Source organism: Centropristis striata, chromosome 8 (genome assembly GCF_030273125.1).
Source record: "Centropristis striata isolate RG_2023a ecotype Rhode Island chromosome 8, C.striata_1.0, whole genome shotgun sequence".
In the NCBI taxonomy this organism is placed as follows: domain Eukaryota; kingdom Metazoa; phylum Chordata; class Actinopteri; order Perciformes; family Serranidae; genus Centropristis; species Centropristis striata.
The window spans coordinates 20,166,008-20,181,832 of record NC_081524.1 but is presented as its reverse complement, the minus strand read 5'-3'; the positions used below and the strand labels follow the sequence as shown (position 1 = coordinate 20,181,832).

The 15,825-nt window shown below is 39.1% G+C and overlaps 1 protein-coding gene across 1 annotated transcript in view; it reads left to right on the top strand.

Moving 5' to 3' along the window:
- col28a1b (collagen, type XXVIII, alpha 1b) overlaps positions 1–15,825 on the top strand; it is a 31,945-nt gene that overhangs the window by 571 nt on the left and 15,549 nt on the right. The window contains exons 2-14 of the mRNA XM_059338317.1: positions 4,793–5,358; positions 7,648–7,668; positions 7,758–7,817; positions 7,934–7,987; positions 8,062–8,106; positions 8,213–8,239; positions 9,255–9,299; positions 9,381–9,425; positions 10,486–10,539; positions 12,441–12,509; positions 13,692–13,760; positions 14,561–14,629; positions 15,676–15,744. Of these exons, the coding sequence (XP_059194300.1) occupies positions 4,793–5,358; positions 7,648–7,668; positions 7,758–7,817; positions 7,934–7,987; positions 8,062–8,106; positions 8,213–8,239; positions 9,255–9,299; positions 9,381–9,425; positions 10,486–10,539; positions 12,441–12,509; positions 13,692–13,760; positions 14,561–14,629; positions 15,676–15,744 (1,193 nt within the window). The remainder of the gene's footprint in view (positions 1–4,792; positions 5,359–7,647; positions 7,669–7,757; positions 7,818–7,933; positions 7,988–8,061; positions 8,107–8,212; positions 8,240–9,254; positions 9,300–9,380; positions 9,426–10,485; positions 10,540–12,440; positions 12,510–13,691; positions 13,761–14,560; positions 14,630–15,675; positions 15,745–15,825) is intronic.

The window sequence follows — 15,825 nt, the reverse complement described above, 5'->3', positions numbered from 1 at the left end:
CATAGGACCCTTTTTGGGAAAAGCGGGGAAAAAGTGTCCTATGTTCCCCAGTCTCATACAAAGAGGGGAACATCAAATCAAATCATCATTGGACCGTTTTCCCAGAGCGGGGAACATAGGGATGACCCCAAACTGGACAGCTTTCAACACTATGTGCAACATTTATAGTTTGTTTGGGTGGCATGTGTGTAGAGACTCACATCACACAGGTGCATCTCAATAAATTAGAATATGATGGAAAAGTCCATTTCCAGTAGTTCAAGTCAAATATCCCAAACCAAGTATTGAGTCATATAGACTTTTCAGAGGCCAACATTTCCATATTAAACATACTTTTTAAAAATGGTCTTTTGTAATATTAAATTTTTTGAGACACTGGATTTTAGGTCTTTATTAAATGTAAGCCATAATTATTATAATTAGAAGAAATTGAATAAATTGAGACATGAAATGTTTCATAATGTGTTATTTCCACTTTTTTAAATTTAATAACTGACATCAATAAACTTCTCTATAATATTCTAATTTATTGAGATGCACCTGTAAACAAACCAGCAGGGGTGGAAGAAGTATTAATCCTTTACTTCAGTAAAATGTCACACTGAATAATTACTCCACTAAAAGTAAAAGTCCTGCATTCAAAACTAACTTAAGTAAAAGTACAAAAGTAGCAGCATCAACAGTAAAAGCACTTGTTATGCAGAATGGCCCGACTCAGATTATTATATTAATTCTAAATATATTATTGGATTGTTATTTTTGATGCATTCATGTAAGCAGTGTTTCACAGTCATCAAGGTAGGGCTAATATTAACTACTTAATATACTTGCTTGGGTTTGAATTGAGATTATTTTCAGGATACATATTGACATTTTTAATTTAAGTAAAATAAACGGTGATGTAGTTGATAGCACTTTCTTCTCACAGCAACTGTCAGTGTGTGTTCTCTCCGGGTTCTCGGGCTTCCGACTCTTAATTACCCGTAGGAGTGAATGAGAGTGTGAATGGCTGTCTGTCTCAGTGTGTCAGCTCTGTGATAGTCTGGAGAACTATGCAGGGTGTACCCAGAGTTTGAATAAGTGGTTAAGGATAATGAATGAATTTAGAAAAATAAAAAACAGTTTCTGAGAGACAAAGGTAACTTATTAAAATCTTATCATCTTTTTGGCTGGAACAACAGTCCAAAACCCAAATATATTCAAGAAAAAACATAGTTGCTAAACTTTCTGATAATCAGCAAATCAACGAATCAAGTGACAGTTCTACTGCATGAAATGTTCAGGTATATGGACTTCACTCTCTCACAGTTCTAGTTCGTCTTATCTACTAAAAGGACTCTGCAGATATAACTTCCTCCAGATTCTCTAATCTTCCTCTATGGTAGAGCATGACAGATATATTTGGTTAACAGATATTATCGGTCGATAAAACTTTTTTACAGGATATATAATGCAGAAAATGTTGCTTTTTTGTGATTTATATCATATATTGCCTGACACTGAGTAGTAATGATGTTCATTTAGCTTTTTATTTTACTCCTATCTATTCTTCATTTTCTCAGTTTGTGATGGTCTGCTTTTATTTTTGGAATGGTTTGCTTCTTGTGTGTGCACTTTCTGTTTTATTTTGTAGTCTTGGTTCTTGTATGTTGTGTCGAGTTTCACTTCCTATTTTGTCCCCACACACCTGTGTCTCATTTGTGATTAGGCCTCCCCTCGTTAAACCCTCTGTTTCCTCCTACCCTTTGTCAGATTGTCTTTGTCTCCCCTGTGAGTACATGTCTGTATATTGCCTGCCTGTTTCTGTGGATTATGAATTGTTTTTGCTCATTTGGATTCTCATTAAAGATTGGATTTTTGTAAACCAGTCCTGTTTTTTAGTCACTTTTCTTCTGCACTTGAACTCAACTTTAAACTCAACAGCAACAAATCAGAAATCATTGTCACTGGCCCCAAATCCCGCCTCCCCTCTTCCCAGGACTTCTCACTGAACAATGGACACACAGTCACCCCCTCCCCCTCTGTCCCAAACCTCGGCATCACCCTGGATCCAACTCTCTCCTTCTAATCACACATCAAGAACATCACCAAAACATCCTTCTTCAACCTTCGCAACATCTCACGTCTTCGTCCGATCCTGTCCTCCTCCGCTGCCGAAACACTAATTCATGCTTTCATAACCTCCAGACTGGACTATTGCAACAGCATTCTCTACGGCCTCCCCTCCACCAACCTTCAAAAACTACAATATGTCCAAAACTCAGCTGCCCGATTGCTCTCCCACTCCTTCATTGGCTCTCTATCCAGCACAGAATCCACTTCAAGATACTGCTCATCACCTACAAAGCCCTCAATAACCTTCTCCCCCATACCTCACAGATCTCCTCCAACGTCACTCCCCCACCCGCAACCTCAGATCTGCAGACGCCATCCTACTGACCCCCATCACCAGGACCAAGCACAGCACCGTTGGCAACAGAGCCTTCTCCACTGCTGCCCCAACCCTCTGGACCTCCCTCCATACTCACATCTGCAATTCAGACTCACTCCACACCTTCAAAAATCAACTCAAAACCTTTTCAAAATAGCTTACAAGACCTGAACTCATAATGGCCGCGTTTCCCAGATTCGCTCTTAGCGCTTAAGAAGCTCTTAAGCGCTAAGAGCGTCTTAGGGACGCTCTTAAGAGCGCTGTGAAAGAAGGAAGTGTTTCCCAGAGTCGTTCTTAGCTTAAGAAGATCTTTCACTAAGAAGGAAGTGTAAGATCGCCCTGACCCACTCTTAACAGCCTTCTTAGCGACCAAACGCTCAGTGCCGCCGCATCAGGGAAAGTTATATCGGACACAAAAGAATACTAAAACCCTGCGTAATGATGAATGTGCGCTCATAGCTGCAGAACATTGACGCAAGAAAAATAATAGCATAAGAAGAAAAATAACGATATAAAAATAAAGAATTGCCCATGTGTTCCTGTAGCTACATAAATAAAATAAATCATCATTACTATCACTCTTTACGTTTTCACACACATTCGGCATCTGCATATGAGTTTACAGTAGCTATAAAAACATCAACAACCCTGTGGTATTTCACAGATATGAGGGAAACTGACAGGTGTAATTGAACTCAGCTCATCAAGAGGGTCTCCTCCTGCAAGTCTATATAAAGGCGTTGCCGAAGTCCACGCGTGTGAGACACCATGGCTGCAATACAGCATATTCTCGCTGCGAACCAACAGCGTCGCCGTGCGCGAAGCCAGACGGTTTATATAAACGCTTATGTGCGTCAGCACTTCTCCCCACTCGACGTGCTGTCGGACCGGGCTGTCCAGTCGTTGGAGGAGATCCACCGCCTCGTCACGCTCGTGTCACCACACATCCAGAGGGCATCCCGCTGCAATTTTGCCCTCAGCCCGGAGGTGCAACTCTTGGCCGCGCTGCGTTTTTACGCAGTGGGGAGCTTCCTGGAGGTGGTGGGGGACGGCACCGGCCTCAGCAAGGCACCGGTTTCACGGAGTGTGGCAGCCGTGACACCGATCCTCCTGCGCCATGCCCGGAGACACATCAGGATGCCCACCACGCGGGACGAGGTCCGCCAGTGGGGTATATATGCGTTAATGGCTTGATTACTACTCGGATACACCTGTTAGCTGTGATCACACACACACACACACACACACACACACACACACACACACACACACACACACACACACACACACACACACACACACACACACACGTAGCCTTATTGCACAGGTGTGTGGGGTGACTTAAGCGCTGATAAAGTGGTGGGTGATCGATTTGCCTGGCATCGATTGATTTATATTTCAGCACCACGGCGGTGGACAGCTCCCACTAAGAGCTTCTTAAGAAGCTTCTTTGGCGGGATCTTAAGAAGGCAGTTAAGAACGCATCTGGGAAACACCCCTATCTTAGCGCTCCTTCTTAGCCGAACCCTTCTTAAGAGCCTTCTTAAGTCCTTAAGAACGAGCGAATCTGGGAAACGCGGCCAATGTCTCATCTCTGTTTAGTTTTTGTTTTCTCTGCATTTTGTGTTTGTGTGTGTCTAATTTCTGTTATGTTAGCGACTTTGAGTACCTTTTTAAAAGCGCTATAAAAATCTAATGTATTATTATTATTATTATTATTATTATTATTACTATTAATAACCCCTGTCTTGGAATGCTACACAGTTATCATTCATAGAATTGGTTGAGGATGTTAATACATTGTTTGCATACTGTATAATAATGTTAAATATTATTTAATAAAGTTTTATATTTGAGAATGAAGCTCCCGGGGTACATTTGCAGAGTGAAAAATCGGTGCACAATCTAGGCTACATTAAAAAAAGGTCTATTCTCACTCAAGTTAACCCTTTATCAGGCGAAGAACCGTATTTGGTAACTTTAGTTGATATCCAAAATGGTAATATTTCGAGAAAGATTCACCACTTTAAATCTCATAAATCTGCACATTTTTTTCTCGTAGACTTGCCACCATCTCGTAAACTTTTTTCTCAAAATATTACCCCCCTCTACACATTCCAGAGTCCACATTCTGGCAGTATGTAATATCCTCCAATATTCTCTAGGGTTGAAATTTGGAATTTGCAAGTATTTCAATGAGTGCCCTATTAAGGGTTAAAAACAACAACTATACCAGCCACCATGACAGTTATCAATTGAATCTTCCCTCTAAAATCGGTATCAGCATTAGTCGGCCTCTACTCTATAGGTTTGTGAATCTCGACATGCGTCTGAGGTTTTGTTGATTTTCTTCTCCTGCAGGTCTGCCATGTTCACTGGAGGTGGCGTTCATCCTGGACAGTTCAGAGAGTGCAAAGATATTCCTGTTCGAGAAGCAGAAAGCCTTCGTGTTGAGCTTCAGCACCCGCCTCTCCATGCTGCACGTCGCCGGCTGGTCGCTGAAGATGCGAATGGCTGCACTCCAGTACAGCAGCTCCGTGTCCATGGAGCACCGCTTCTCAGCCTGGAAGGACCTGGATTCCTTTCACGGTCGAGTCAGCACCATGAACTACATCGGCCACGGCACCTACACCACCTACGCCATCACCAACGCCTCAACCCTGCTGGTGCAGGAGACGCCGGCGGACAGCGTCAGGGTCGCGGTGCTGATGACCGACGGGGTCGACCATCCTCGCAACCCCGATGTGATCGCGGCCGCGGCAGAGGCCAAAGGTCACGGCATTAAGTTCTTCGCTGTCGGTTTGTCCGACATCGGTCAGCAGAGTCAGAACAACGCCAAGCTCCGGGCCATCGCCAGCACGCCCGCTCAGCAGTTTGTCCAAAGTCTTCTTGACCCTCAGCTGGAGGAGAAGCTGCTCAAAGAGATGGTGAGTGACATGAGAAACAACAGGGACACAAGGTCTTCACATGCTTTATTCTGCCCCAAAAGCAACAAATGTTAGTATCAAGTCATGGTAAATGGACCTTTTCTAGTCGCTTTGCGACCACTCAAAGCGCTTTACACTACAGATTGCGCTCATTCACCCTTTCACACACACATTCATACTGGTGGCAGAGGCTACCCTAAACAGCAGAGGCTACCCTAAACATTATACAGTCCCACCTGCCACCATTGGGAATTCATTCACACACCGATGAACGCAGCATCGGGAGCAATTTGGGGTTCAGTATCTTGCTCAGTATCTTGCTCAAGGATACTTCGACATGTAGGCTGCGACGGTCAGGGATTGAACCACCAACCCTTCGGTTAGGGGCCAACCAACTCTACCAACTGAGCCACAGCCGTCCCCAATCTTTGAATCCGTCCAGTCCAACAATTAGACAATCAGCTCATGGCCTCTTCAAGCTAGACATCAAGTCTTCTCAATTCTGCCTGACATCCTAGTTAGGTGATCATTCACTCTGCTCTGCTCTTCAAAACTAGACCTGATCTTTGCTTGTGTTGTATGAACACTCAGATATGAGTCGCATAAGTCGGATAAAACAATCTGCTTCATTAAATTGTAATTGTGACATTGTCAAACCACTATATTGGCCTAGCTAAATGTCAAATTAGTGTTGCACTGCTGGTTGGTGACATTATTCTGGTTTTCTTGGGGGATACCTTGGTCCAGTCCAGTAGAACAACAGGGAGTCCATGTCACCACATACAGTAGCAATAATCCTGATCCTGGTCCTGTCTGAATTTTATTTGTTGTCTTTTTTTACTTAGTCTACTTTAAAAAAAAATTAAAACATTTAAAGGATTATTATTATTATTATTATTATTTTATTATTATTATATTAATTTTAAAGGTATTATTATATTATACTATTATTTATTTATTTATCAATTATTTTTATTTTTAATTTTTATTTTTTTTATATTTTTTATTTTGTGTGTTCTCTGTGGTGTTGTTTGTCCTTGACCAAACTATTGACATCAGAGCTGGCATTGCTCTTCAACCATTGTGGCTTTAGGCCTCTAAATAGTAAAAATAGATGAAACACAGATTTGTAATTATCAGTACTTACTTGTTTTTAAAAAAATAACAAGCTGTAGCTTCCAAATATCTTCCTTTTTTCAGGTTTAATGAGAAAAGGATTGTTTTGTTTCATCTGTCTCTGATTGCATTCGTTGGCATTTCAAATGGTTTAAAGAGACCTGAGAGTTTTATCTAAACCTTCAGTAGAACACACAGTCTTCAAACTGAATTTAAGATATTAAAAATGATTAATCAAAAACGGAGTCAAAGGGTTTTCACAAGAAAGTAGCCAAGGTTACAAATAGTGTTTGACCTCCATCCAGTAGACCAAATCAGGTAAATCTGAGAGGTATATTTTACTTAAATTTATGTTTTCTGTATAATTTGTTAAAATGTATTTTTTTCCTTGTAAAATACTGAATGTACTCAATGCTTATGGCCTGTTAAAACTAAAAAAAAGTTAAAATTAAACAATAGGAAAAGGGGAAAAAAATGTTTTTGATTGCATTTTTTAGGACTTTCAGGTCATAATTAAGGAATCACCAGCCAAAAACCATTTGAAAGCCCCGTGGTAGACTGTCACCTGAGATGCCTTAACCTTTTTGGCTTTGATACTGAAGAGTATGAAGCCTTTAATCACAACCAAACGCCCCTTTTACACCATCTGATTTCATGTATTCTCCAAATTGTTTGGTTGAAGGTGCAGACATCGCTGACATCAGCTGCTGTTGTGGTCACTTGGATTAGAACCGTGATGCTTTATTTTTATTTTTAAGAAGCTCTAAATATCTACTTCACACCCAGTAGCCTGTCACAGTGACATCAGCATGCAAAGGGTTTATTCTTCCATCTTTTTCTGCACTTTCTGTCCTCCCAGTCGGGTTCACTCCTCTGTGACACAGTTGTGTCTGCGTGAGAGGTTTTTCCCGCCTACTTTGCATTTTCCACACACACAGAAATGTCAGATGCATTTGCAAAAGGTCAGGACCCGTCTGGGACGGCTTCTTCATGCTTTCCAGAAATGTGTGATATTGTTCATTCACAGTTATATAACTCGCAGGAAAGAGACAAAATATTGTCGAGGGAAAACAATGTCTAAAACAAAGCTGCCAAGGTTTCACCCAAACTAATAAAACATTTTTAAGAGTGAATGAACTGACTGACATTTTTTGCCTTATGTTTTGTGTCCAGGGTGCAGTCGCATTTGAAGGGGTAAGTCTTCCAGTACAATCCAGCATTTCACTTCTATAATAACTAGTGTGAATTATTGCACTGACTTTGTGTTTTTCTCTCTCTGTTAGTGTCCACAGGCTCAAATGTGTTTGTGTGAAAGAGGCGAGAGGGGCCCTCCAGGAGGTCCAGTGAGTTCTACACAAAAATTATAATATTCATCAAAATGATCGGATACTTGTTATATCAGAAATGCATCAATCTGGTTTTAAGCATCTAACCAAGACTTAACTTTGACCTATTCCAGGGTAGAAAAGGGGACCCAGGCTTCAGAGGGCCACCTGGTCTAAAAGGAGCAAGGGTAAGTCTTCACACAAGGACACAAACTATTTTAAAGTCTGATTTTATGCAGCTCACTGTCTGTTTTTTAATAAGGGGGAGCCTGGCTTGAACGGTCGACCTGGAAACGATGGTCCAGAGGTAAAAAACAACAACAAACCTTAATATATATTTCTGACTATAGAGTAACATGCTTCTTTTTTTTTTAGTAAAATACAGATTTTTAAAACTGTTTCATGTTTTACAGGGTCGTCCAGGTTATAAGGGCAACAAGGTGGGTGCTTTTCATGGGTTTTCATGACCTACAATGCAGACAACAGGACCCCAAAAATAGTTGCAAAAACAAAGTCTTTAATGATAGTGGTTATGGTTTAGTAGGAGCTTGAGCGGAGCAGAGGTGGTTGTTTGAGTCAGGGGGGAGCAGGCAAAGCAGGAACTAAAAACACAGAACGCAGTCAGGGTTAGCAAGGAAAAAAATATGTAGCAAGTAAGGGTGCACTGATAGCAATTTTCTGGCCGATCACAGATTTGTAAAAAGCTTGACCTGCCGATTCCGATTTTGGCCAATACCGATTTTACCGAACTCACAGCATACACCTTCAATGTTTGAATCTTATTTTATTGAAAAACAATAACACAGCAGTATTTTCTTTAACAAATAAAGGAAATCACAATGTCTGAGGTAGTTATTAAAATATTGAACTTAAAATAAATAGCAACAATTTACAAGACAAACTAAGAAAAGAACTGCAACCACAAACTTTTGTTATAGTACAACATACATACAGTCATGCAGAAGTACGCGTACATGCAGACGCACTTTCGGACCTTTGCGGAGGTAGATAAGATCGCTAGATAAGATCGGTTTGACGTAAAAGAATCGGCCGATCCCGCAAAATTAAGGAAATTTTTGCACCCCTAGTAGCAAGTCAAAAATTAGTAAAGTACATCACACTACCACAGAGGTAAGCTGACAATGTGGCGATGAACTAAACCAGGCTTTTATCCAGGGAAGAGTGGAAGTGGATCATTGTTGGCAGGTGCTTGGTTAAAGATGGCTGATGGTGTGCAGGTAAGGGGTAAACTCCAGCTCCAGACAAACACACAAGACAAGGGAAAACAAGACAAGACACACGCCCATAAAAGGGAAGGGAAAACAAGGAGAAACACTAGGATCCTGACAGTGCTATTTAGCTGCAGCGACATGCTTATAAGTTGTTTTATTCTCATCAAGTATAATGACGTTCTAAGAAAATGAGCAAAATCTAATGTTGTGTTTGGTGTTTCAGGGGGAGAGAGGAGACTGTGGCACTCCTGGGGAGAAGGGTGACGCTGTATGAACATTATTTCCTGCATTATTTTTTAAGCAAACCAAAGATTTTTTCTCTTGTAATTAATAAAGTGTCTTTTTTTAGGGACCCGAGGGGCCTCCAGGCCAGCAAGGACCAAAAGGAGAACAGGTGAACTAATGAATTAAGAGAAATAACAGTTGTGAATCTTGAATTAGTCATTTTAAACCGTACGAAAAGACAGTTTGCAGGAAAAAACATTTTCTTGGTTCTTTTGTCACATATATATGGCGTATTTTATGGGCTACCTGCTAAATAAAAGTATGTTTTCTGAAGCTTACTTCATGAATGAGTAGTAGAAGTAATACTTCTTTTCAACGTGTACGAAGAGGCAGAGATGAGGACTCGGGTCACAAACTTGGTGCCTTTAAAATCGACCTGAATACTTCCCACAGGCCCAAAGATTGAAAACTATATTTTATGAAAAGTAAATGCACCAATGAGCTGCAAGGATGCATGTAGATTTTTAGTTAAATAATTTTGCTGCCATAAACATTTTTAGCAATTTATCTTTAAACTTATTTAATCACTTCACTATTTGTATGAACAAAGTCCACACCAGTTTTCCCAATTCAGAAGCAACATCGTGATTTTTAATCATAATTTAGGATTTTTAAAATATAATTTTGTCTTTTCCAGCCCTCGCCCTGATTACACAGTTTACTGCCTGCTGTTAATATTGATACACGGACATCAGACAGTCCGTTCACTCTCTAATATGAAAAATGGAAGTGGAATTTGTCTCTTATTCATCTCTGCACTAATGGAATGTGAATATTGGATTATGGGTAATCCTGATACTAATGTGGCTATCCAAAGCAGTGAATCCAGGCTTGCAGGATATTATTCTTTTGCAGGAACAGACTTTGTGTGGTGGGATTAGTGCAGGGACCTGGCCGCCCAGCACCACTCTTCCTCCTCTGTGCTACTGGCACAGTGTCAGTATAACCTTGTTATTTTGTGAACTTGGCCTGAGAATCGAAGGACATGAAAGCCTTGAGTGTTGATTTTAGTGATTTCAGTGAGTTTGTTTTGACCTGCGTCTCGGTCATATAACGACGCTTCTTTTTAAATTCATACATGAAAAGAGCAGACACACAGTTTGTTATAGATCTAGAACTTAAATGCTGCATTTAGGGACTATATAAGATTAAACCTTTTATTTTTGCAGGGTGTGATGGGACTCTCTGGAGATATGGGACCCGAGGGCCCACCAGGACCCAAAGTAAGTTTCTCCAAGACCTCAAGATGCATTTAAAATGTGGCTTCTGTCATTTCTGCTCTTAAAGTTTCCAGTCATGACAGTTTGATGGCTGGATTAAAGTGGTCAACACATTATCATGAAGGTGTTTGTATTATGTTTAGCATTATTCATATGAAAACATGTGAGATGGGACTGTTTTTCGACACATTATTGACATGTAATGACTTTTCAAACTTTTCAGTGGTGAAATGGAACTAAGTACATTTACTCTAGTACTGTACTTTGAGGTACTATCCTTGAGTATTTATACTTCTACTCCACTACATTTTGAGGCAAATATTGGAATTCTTACTTCACTACATTTAACTGACAGCTTTAATTACTTTTCAGGTTGAGATTTAACATAAAAAACATGATCAATTTAAAGTGATTAGATTTTTTTTTTTTTAATGAAACCTCATAACAGTATATTAAGTAATTCAAGGAAAATAATAATAATATATTTGGAATACATAAAACAATCTGAGTGGGGCCATTCTGCATAACGAGTACTTTTACTTTTGATACTTTAGTACATTTTGACGGTGATACTTTTGTACTTTTACTTCAGTAAGTTTTTCATGCAGGACTTTTACTTGTAGTGGAGTACTTCAGTAAAAGTACAAGTATCAGCATCAAAATGTACTTAAAGTATCAAAAGTACTTGTTATGCAGAATGCACCCACTCAGATTGTTTTTATCTTCCAAATATATTATTGGAGTATTTATTATTATTGATACATTTATGTAAACAGTGTTTTATTTTCTCAAGGTAGGGCTAATTTTAACTACTTAATATACTGTTACAAGGTTTAATTTGTAAATAATCATTTTAAATTGATCACGTTTTTCATGTTAAATCTCGACCTGATAAGTAACTAAAACTGTCGGCTAAATGTAGTGGAGTAGAAGTATAAAGCTACATAAAATGGAAATACTCAAGTGAAGTACAAGTAACTCAAGACTGTACTTAAGTACAGTACTTAGTTAGAGTGTGATGACAGTAAGTTGCTGTTGGTCACTGCAAAATAGTTTAAACATGCAGCGGCCAAAGTGTTGAACTTTTCCTTGAAGAACTTAAGAAAAGAAAACAGAAATGCAGTGTTTTGTTATCTAAAAAAACCCCAAAGATACGAGGCATTCGGTCAGTAAAAACACGATTATGATCATTGATTGACCATTTCCAAAATGTTTGAGTTATTATTATCTCAGAATAGTGGAGTAGTTCATCGCTCCATGGACACGTTCCCTCATAACATTTGGGGCAACATAAAAATGACCTTTAAAATTTGTGCCCAGGGCTATTAAGATGCTGATGTCTCCATCACCATAGAGCTTTTTAACAAAGATGTCTTTATACGGATGAAATGTAATGTGATTTATAGCACATCTAGGAAAAAGAAGAAAAGTCAGGACATTAATCAAGAGTTTTTTCAGAACGAACAAAGGCCTGCTCTTTATTTCCTAAATGCCATAAAACAAAACTATAGGCTATTTGATTCACTGTATTTTTTATAGTTTTCTTTCCAGCAGATATCACTAAGACACTGCAGGAAATTACACAAACCACACTAATTAGTTTCACAGCATTTAGTTAAATTGATTTTGAATGCATTTTAAAAAAGTGGGAAGAGCACCAATTATTAATTTCCCCATGGAAATGATGATCTGCAGTTAGAATCCCAAAAACAAGAACAAAAAACAAAACATGAGTGTCTTGCAGAAGATATTGTATGTAAAACATCTCAGTCAATTGTCAGACTTTCCTTCCTTTTTGAGGGGATTGCTTTGCAAGAGACGATTTTTTTTTGTTCCAGTTCAGCCCTGATTTGCAGTGTTGAACTGCCCTCACATGACATGCAAACCTTGTTTACTCGCCACAGGGAGACCGAGGACCCAGCGGCGTTTCTGGACCACCAGGGGACCTTGGTATTGGATTCCCGGGTGCCAAGGTAACTCACCAATAATACCATAAAAACAACCTCTACAGTCATATAATCTTCCTGAACATCAAATGCATGTCTATGTGTTCTCATGCTACATCTCTTAACTGATACTAAATCATATCCTACACTATTGTGGTGCACATATAGACTGTATAAAAGAAGTGGACATCGCAACTGTGACTTCACCAGATGGCTGTCGTATTGAAGCCTCAAGTTTAGGATTCTTGGAACCAGAAGGGACCACGTTTGGTCGAGAGAGTGAAGCTGAGGAGGGGTAGATCAGACTGAAAACCCAAATACTAAGTTATGAGCTAATGCTAGTGCCAGCTTGGTTAGCACGGTGCATCTGTAATTGACATTATGGAATCAACATTAATTTTGCCCAAACAATAAGCAGACAAACAAAAGGTTACCAGAAAAAAATGAATATTTGACAGTTTAGAGCATCTTTAAGTACAACCATACTCTGAAAAAATACATTTTTGGCGACCAAAATGTTTAACATTTATCTTTAATGAACTGAAAACACACTGTGAAAGGGTCTAAGACAGAAACACAGCCACCCAAAAACAAGTTCACGCCTATTTAAATGCATACAGTGCACCATGATAGCAACTTGTCAATCACAAACTGATATATCCTGCTTTATTGTCTATTTTACACTAAATGGGAACATAATTTACAAAATAAAAATCATGATCTTTTCAACGAGACTTGAAATTAGCTATTGAGACCATAAACTCATTATGAGAATGTTTACAAAGGTAATAAATCAAGGGAGACATTGGGTAATTTTCTGCAGCCAGTGGAGTCGCCCCCTGCTGGCCATTAGAAAGAATGCAGGATTAAGGGATTTTCTTGGCCTGGATGTCTGCTTCTGTTTATACAGTCTGCTGGTGCACACTGATAAAGTAGATGGCATCATATTATGCTTACATATACTAAACTTTGTTGACTAATCACTCCACTATATTGATTTTATAGGGACTGTACTGCACTATTAGTCTCAGGACAACGCGTACTGTTTGTGAGTTACAGAATATTTTAGGGTTTTCTTTGAGAATGAAATAATTTTTCCTCTGTTTGTGACTGAAACAAACAAACCAGTTCAGCGGTAGAATAGAAAGTATCACCTTTAATAAGTTACTGGAAGAATAAGTGTTGGCTGGTGCTGTTTGATGTTTTCAGGGTGAAAAGGGCATTCAGGGCAGAGCAGGTCCCACAGGTCCTGTTGGGATTGGAGAACCAGGACTACCAGTGAGTATAAAAAAGTTCTTATCATGTTTAAAATCTTCAGTAAAATAACACAAGTAGTGTCGGAAAAATTTACCTAAAGTGCCAGATGTAAAAAGGGGGGCAGAATAGCCCCTTTAAGAGTGTAATATTGATATTATTATGGATGCAGTAAGCAGTACTTTAACCGTATATTAACTAAATTGCAACTGGTTGAGGTGGAGATATTTTTAATACATTGTTGGGTTGTTTAATCTAATAAAAATGTATCACACTTTATCAATTTAATCATATATATTGTGTGTAAAATCATAATTAACTATAGTTTTTCAGACATGCAGTGAGTAAAATGTGCAATATTTCCCTCTGAAATGTAGTGTAGACATATATAATAAAATGCATAAAAATGCATAAAATGGAAAAGTACCTCGCAATAATATTTAAATAGAGTATATGAGATAATGTACTTTATATACCACTGAAAGCTCTTTTTAGATGTCTGAGTGGGAAATCAAAGATCTGAATAGAAATCCTGTAGAGAGTGAGCATCCAGAGGAAACTAAATCACATGTGTAAGATAGTTCTTCCATCTGGTTTTCTTTGTTATTATGCATCATATAAAACTGGCCAAGTTGTCAAACATGAGCAGGTTCAGTTCACTTCTCTCACATCACATTCCAGGATTCATGGGAGTTTGAGATTTCAAACCCTTGCTGCCACCTGCAGCACACAGCATGTACTTTCACTTTGACTCCGTCTCATGCAGAACCACATGCACTTTGTCTTTTATTGGCTTTTAATCAACTTTTTTTTCTTTGTTTCAGGGTCCCCCGGGACCATCTGGAGCTCGAGGAAACCCCGGACAAACTGGAGAGGGACTCCCAGGCCCTAAGGTGGGTCAAGTTTTGTGGGGGATAGTAAATATATTTTCTAGCGTATCATTCACAGAGAGAGATAGAGAGAGGGAGAGAGAGACACACACACAGACAGACAGACAGAGAGAGAGAAAGAGAGAGAGAGAGAGACACACACACACACACACACACACAGAAAGAGAGAGACACACACACACAGACAAAGAGAGAGAGAGACAGTGAGAGAGAGAGAGACTGATATAGAATGATAGATTGATTGTAATTCAATGATTGAAATATTGCTTTCTTTTATTATTAGTTTTTCTTTTCTTAATTCCTTTAAAATGAATGATAGAATTATAATAATTTATTGTAAATATTGCTTTCCTTACTGTTATCTTTTTTTTCTGACGCTTGCTTTGGCAATATGTTCAGTGTTACATCATGCCAATAAAGCCAATTGAATTGAGAATTGAGAAATTGAGAGAGACAGAGAGAGAGACAGAGACAGAGCTCTGGCGGCCTGGATGTGCCGCCAGTTGATGATCGTTGTCGAAGACCTACTTGGCAGTAAATCTGATTCTGATGCTAAACAGTTGTAAAAGGTTATAGTCTTATTTTTATACTTAACACTTTGTATGTGTCCTGCAGTTAGTTTTTATGGTATTTTTTATTGACTGCTTGTGTTTTTTTATTGTCCTGTTCCTATTAAGGTGTATATATTTGTATAAAGGCCCTTATTAAGACGAGAGCTCTGGTTATAAATGCTGCACTATGTGGCATCGATCCATGTGATGCACGTGACACTGTTAAAACTAATATATAATAAATATTTACATAAAGAAGAAGCACTGAAACAGACAGAAGCAGTCTGCACAGTGACAGTGGAGATAAAACGTCTCTTAATGTTGACTGCAGATGCAAAGCAGAGCAGAGAAATTACAACCAGAAGACCTTATTGCCTCAAAACATTATGCATTTACTCAGGAATTCACATTTCAGGCCTTTTTCATATATGAAAAATGCTGCACATGTGTTGAAGCTCATGCATGATGATGTCACACTTTCCACCTTTTGGGTTTCAGGGGGATCGAGGACACGAAGGTCCCAGGGGCAACCGGGGACTTCCTGGGGTTGGGGTCAAAGGTGACAAGGTAAAAAAAGACTTTAAATTTATACCAGTCTTATCTATCTATCTCTGAAATGATAATGATAAATGAAATGATAACATTTAG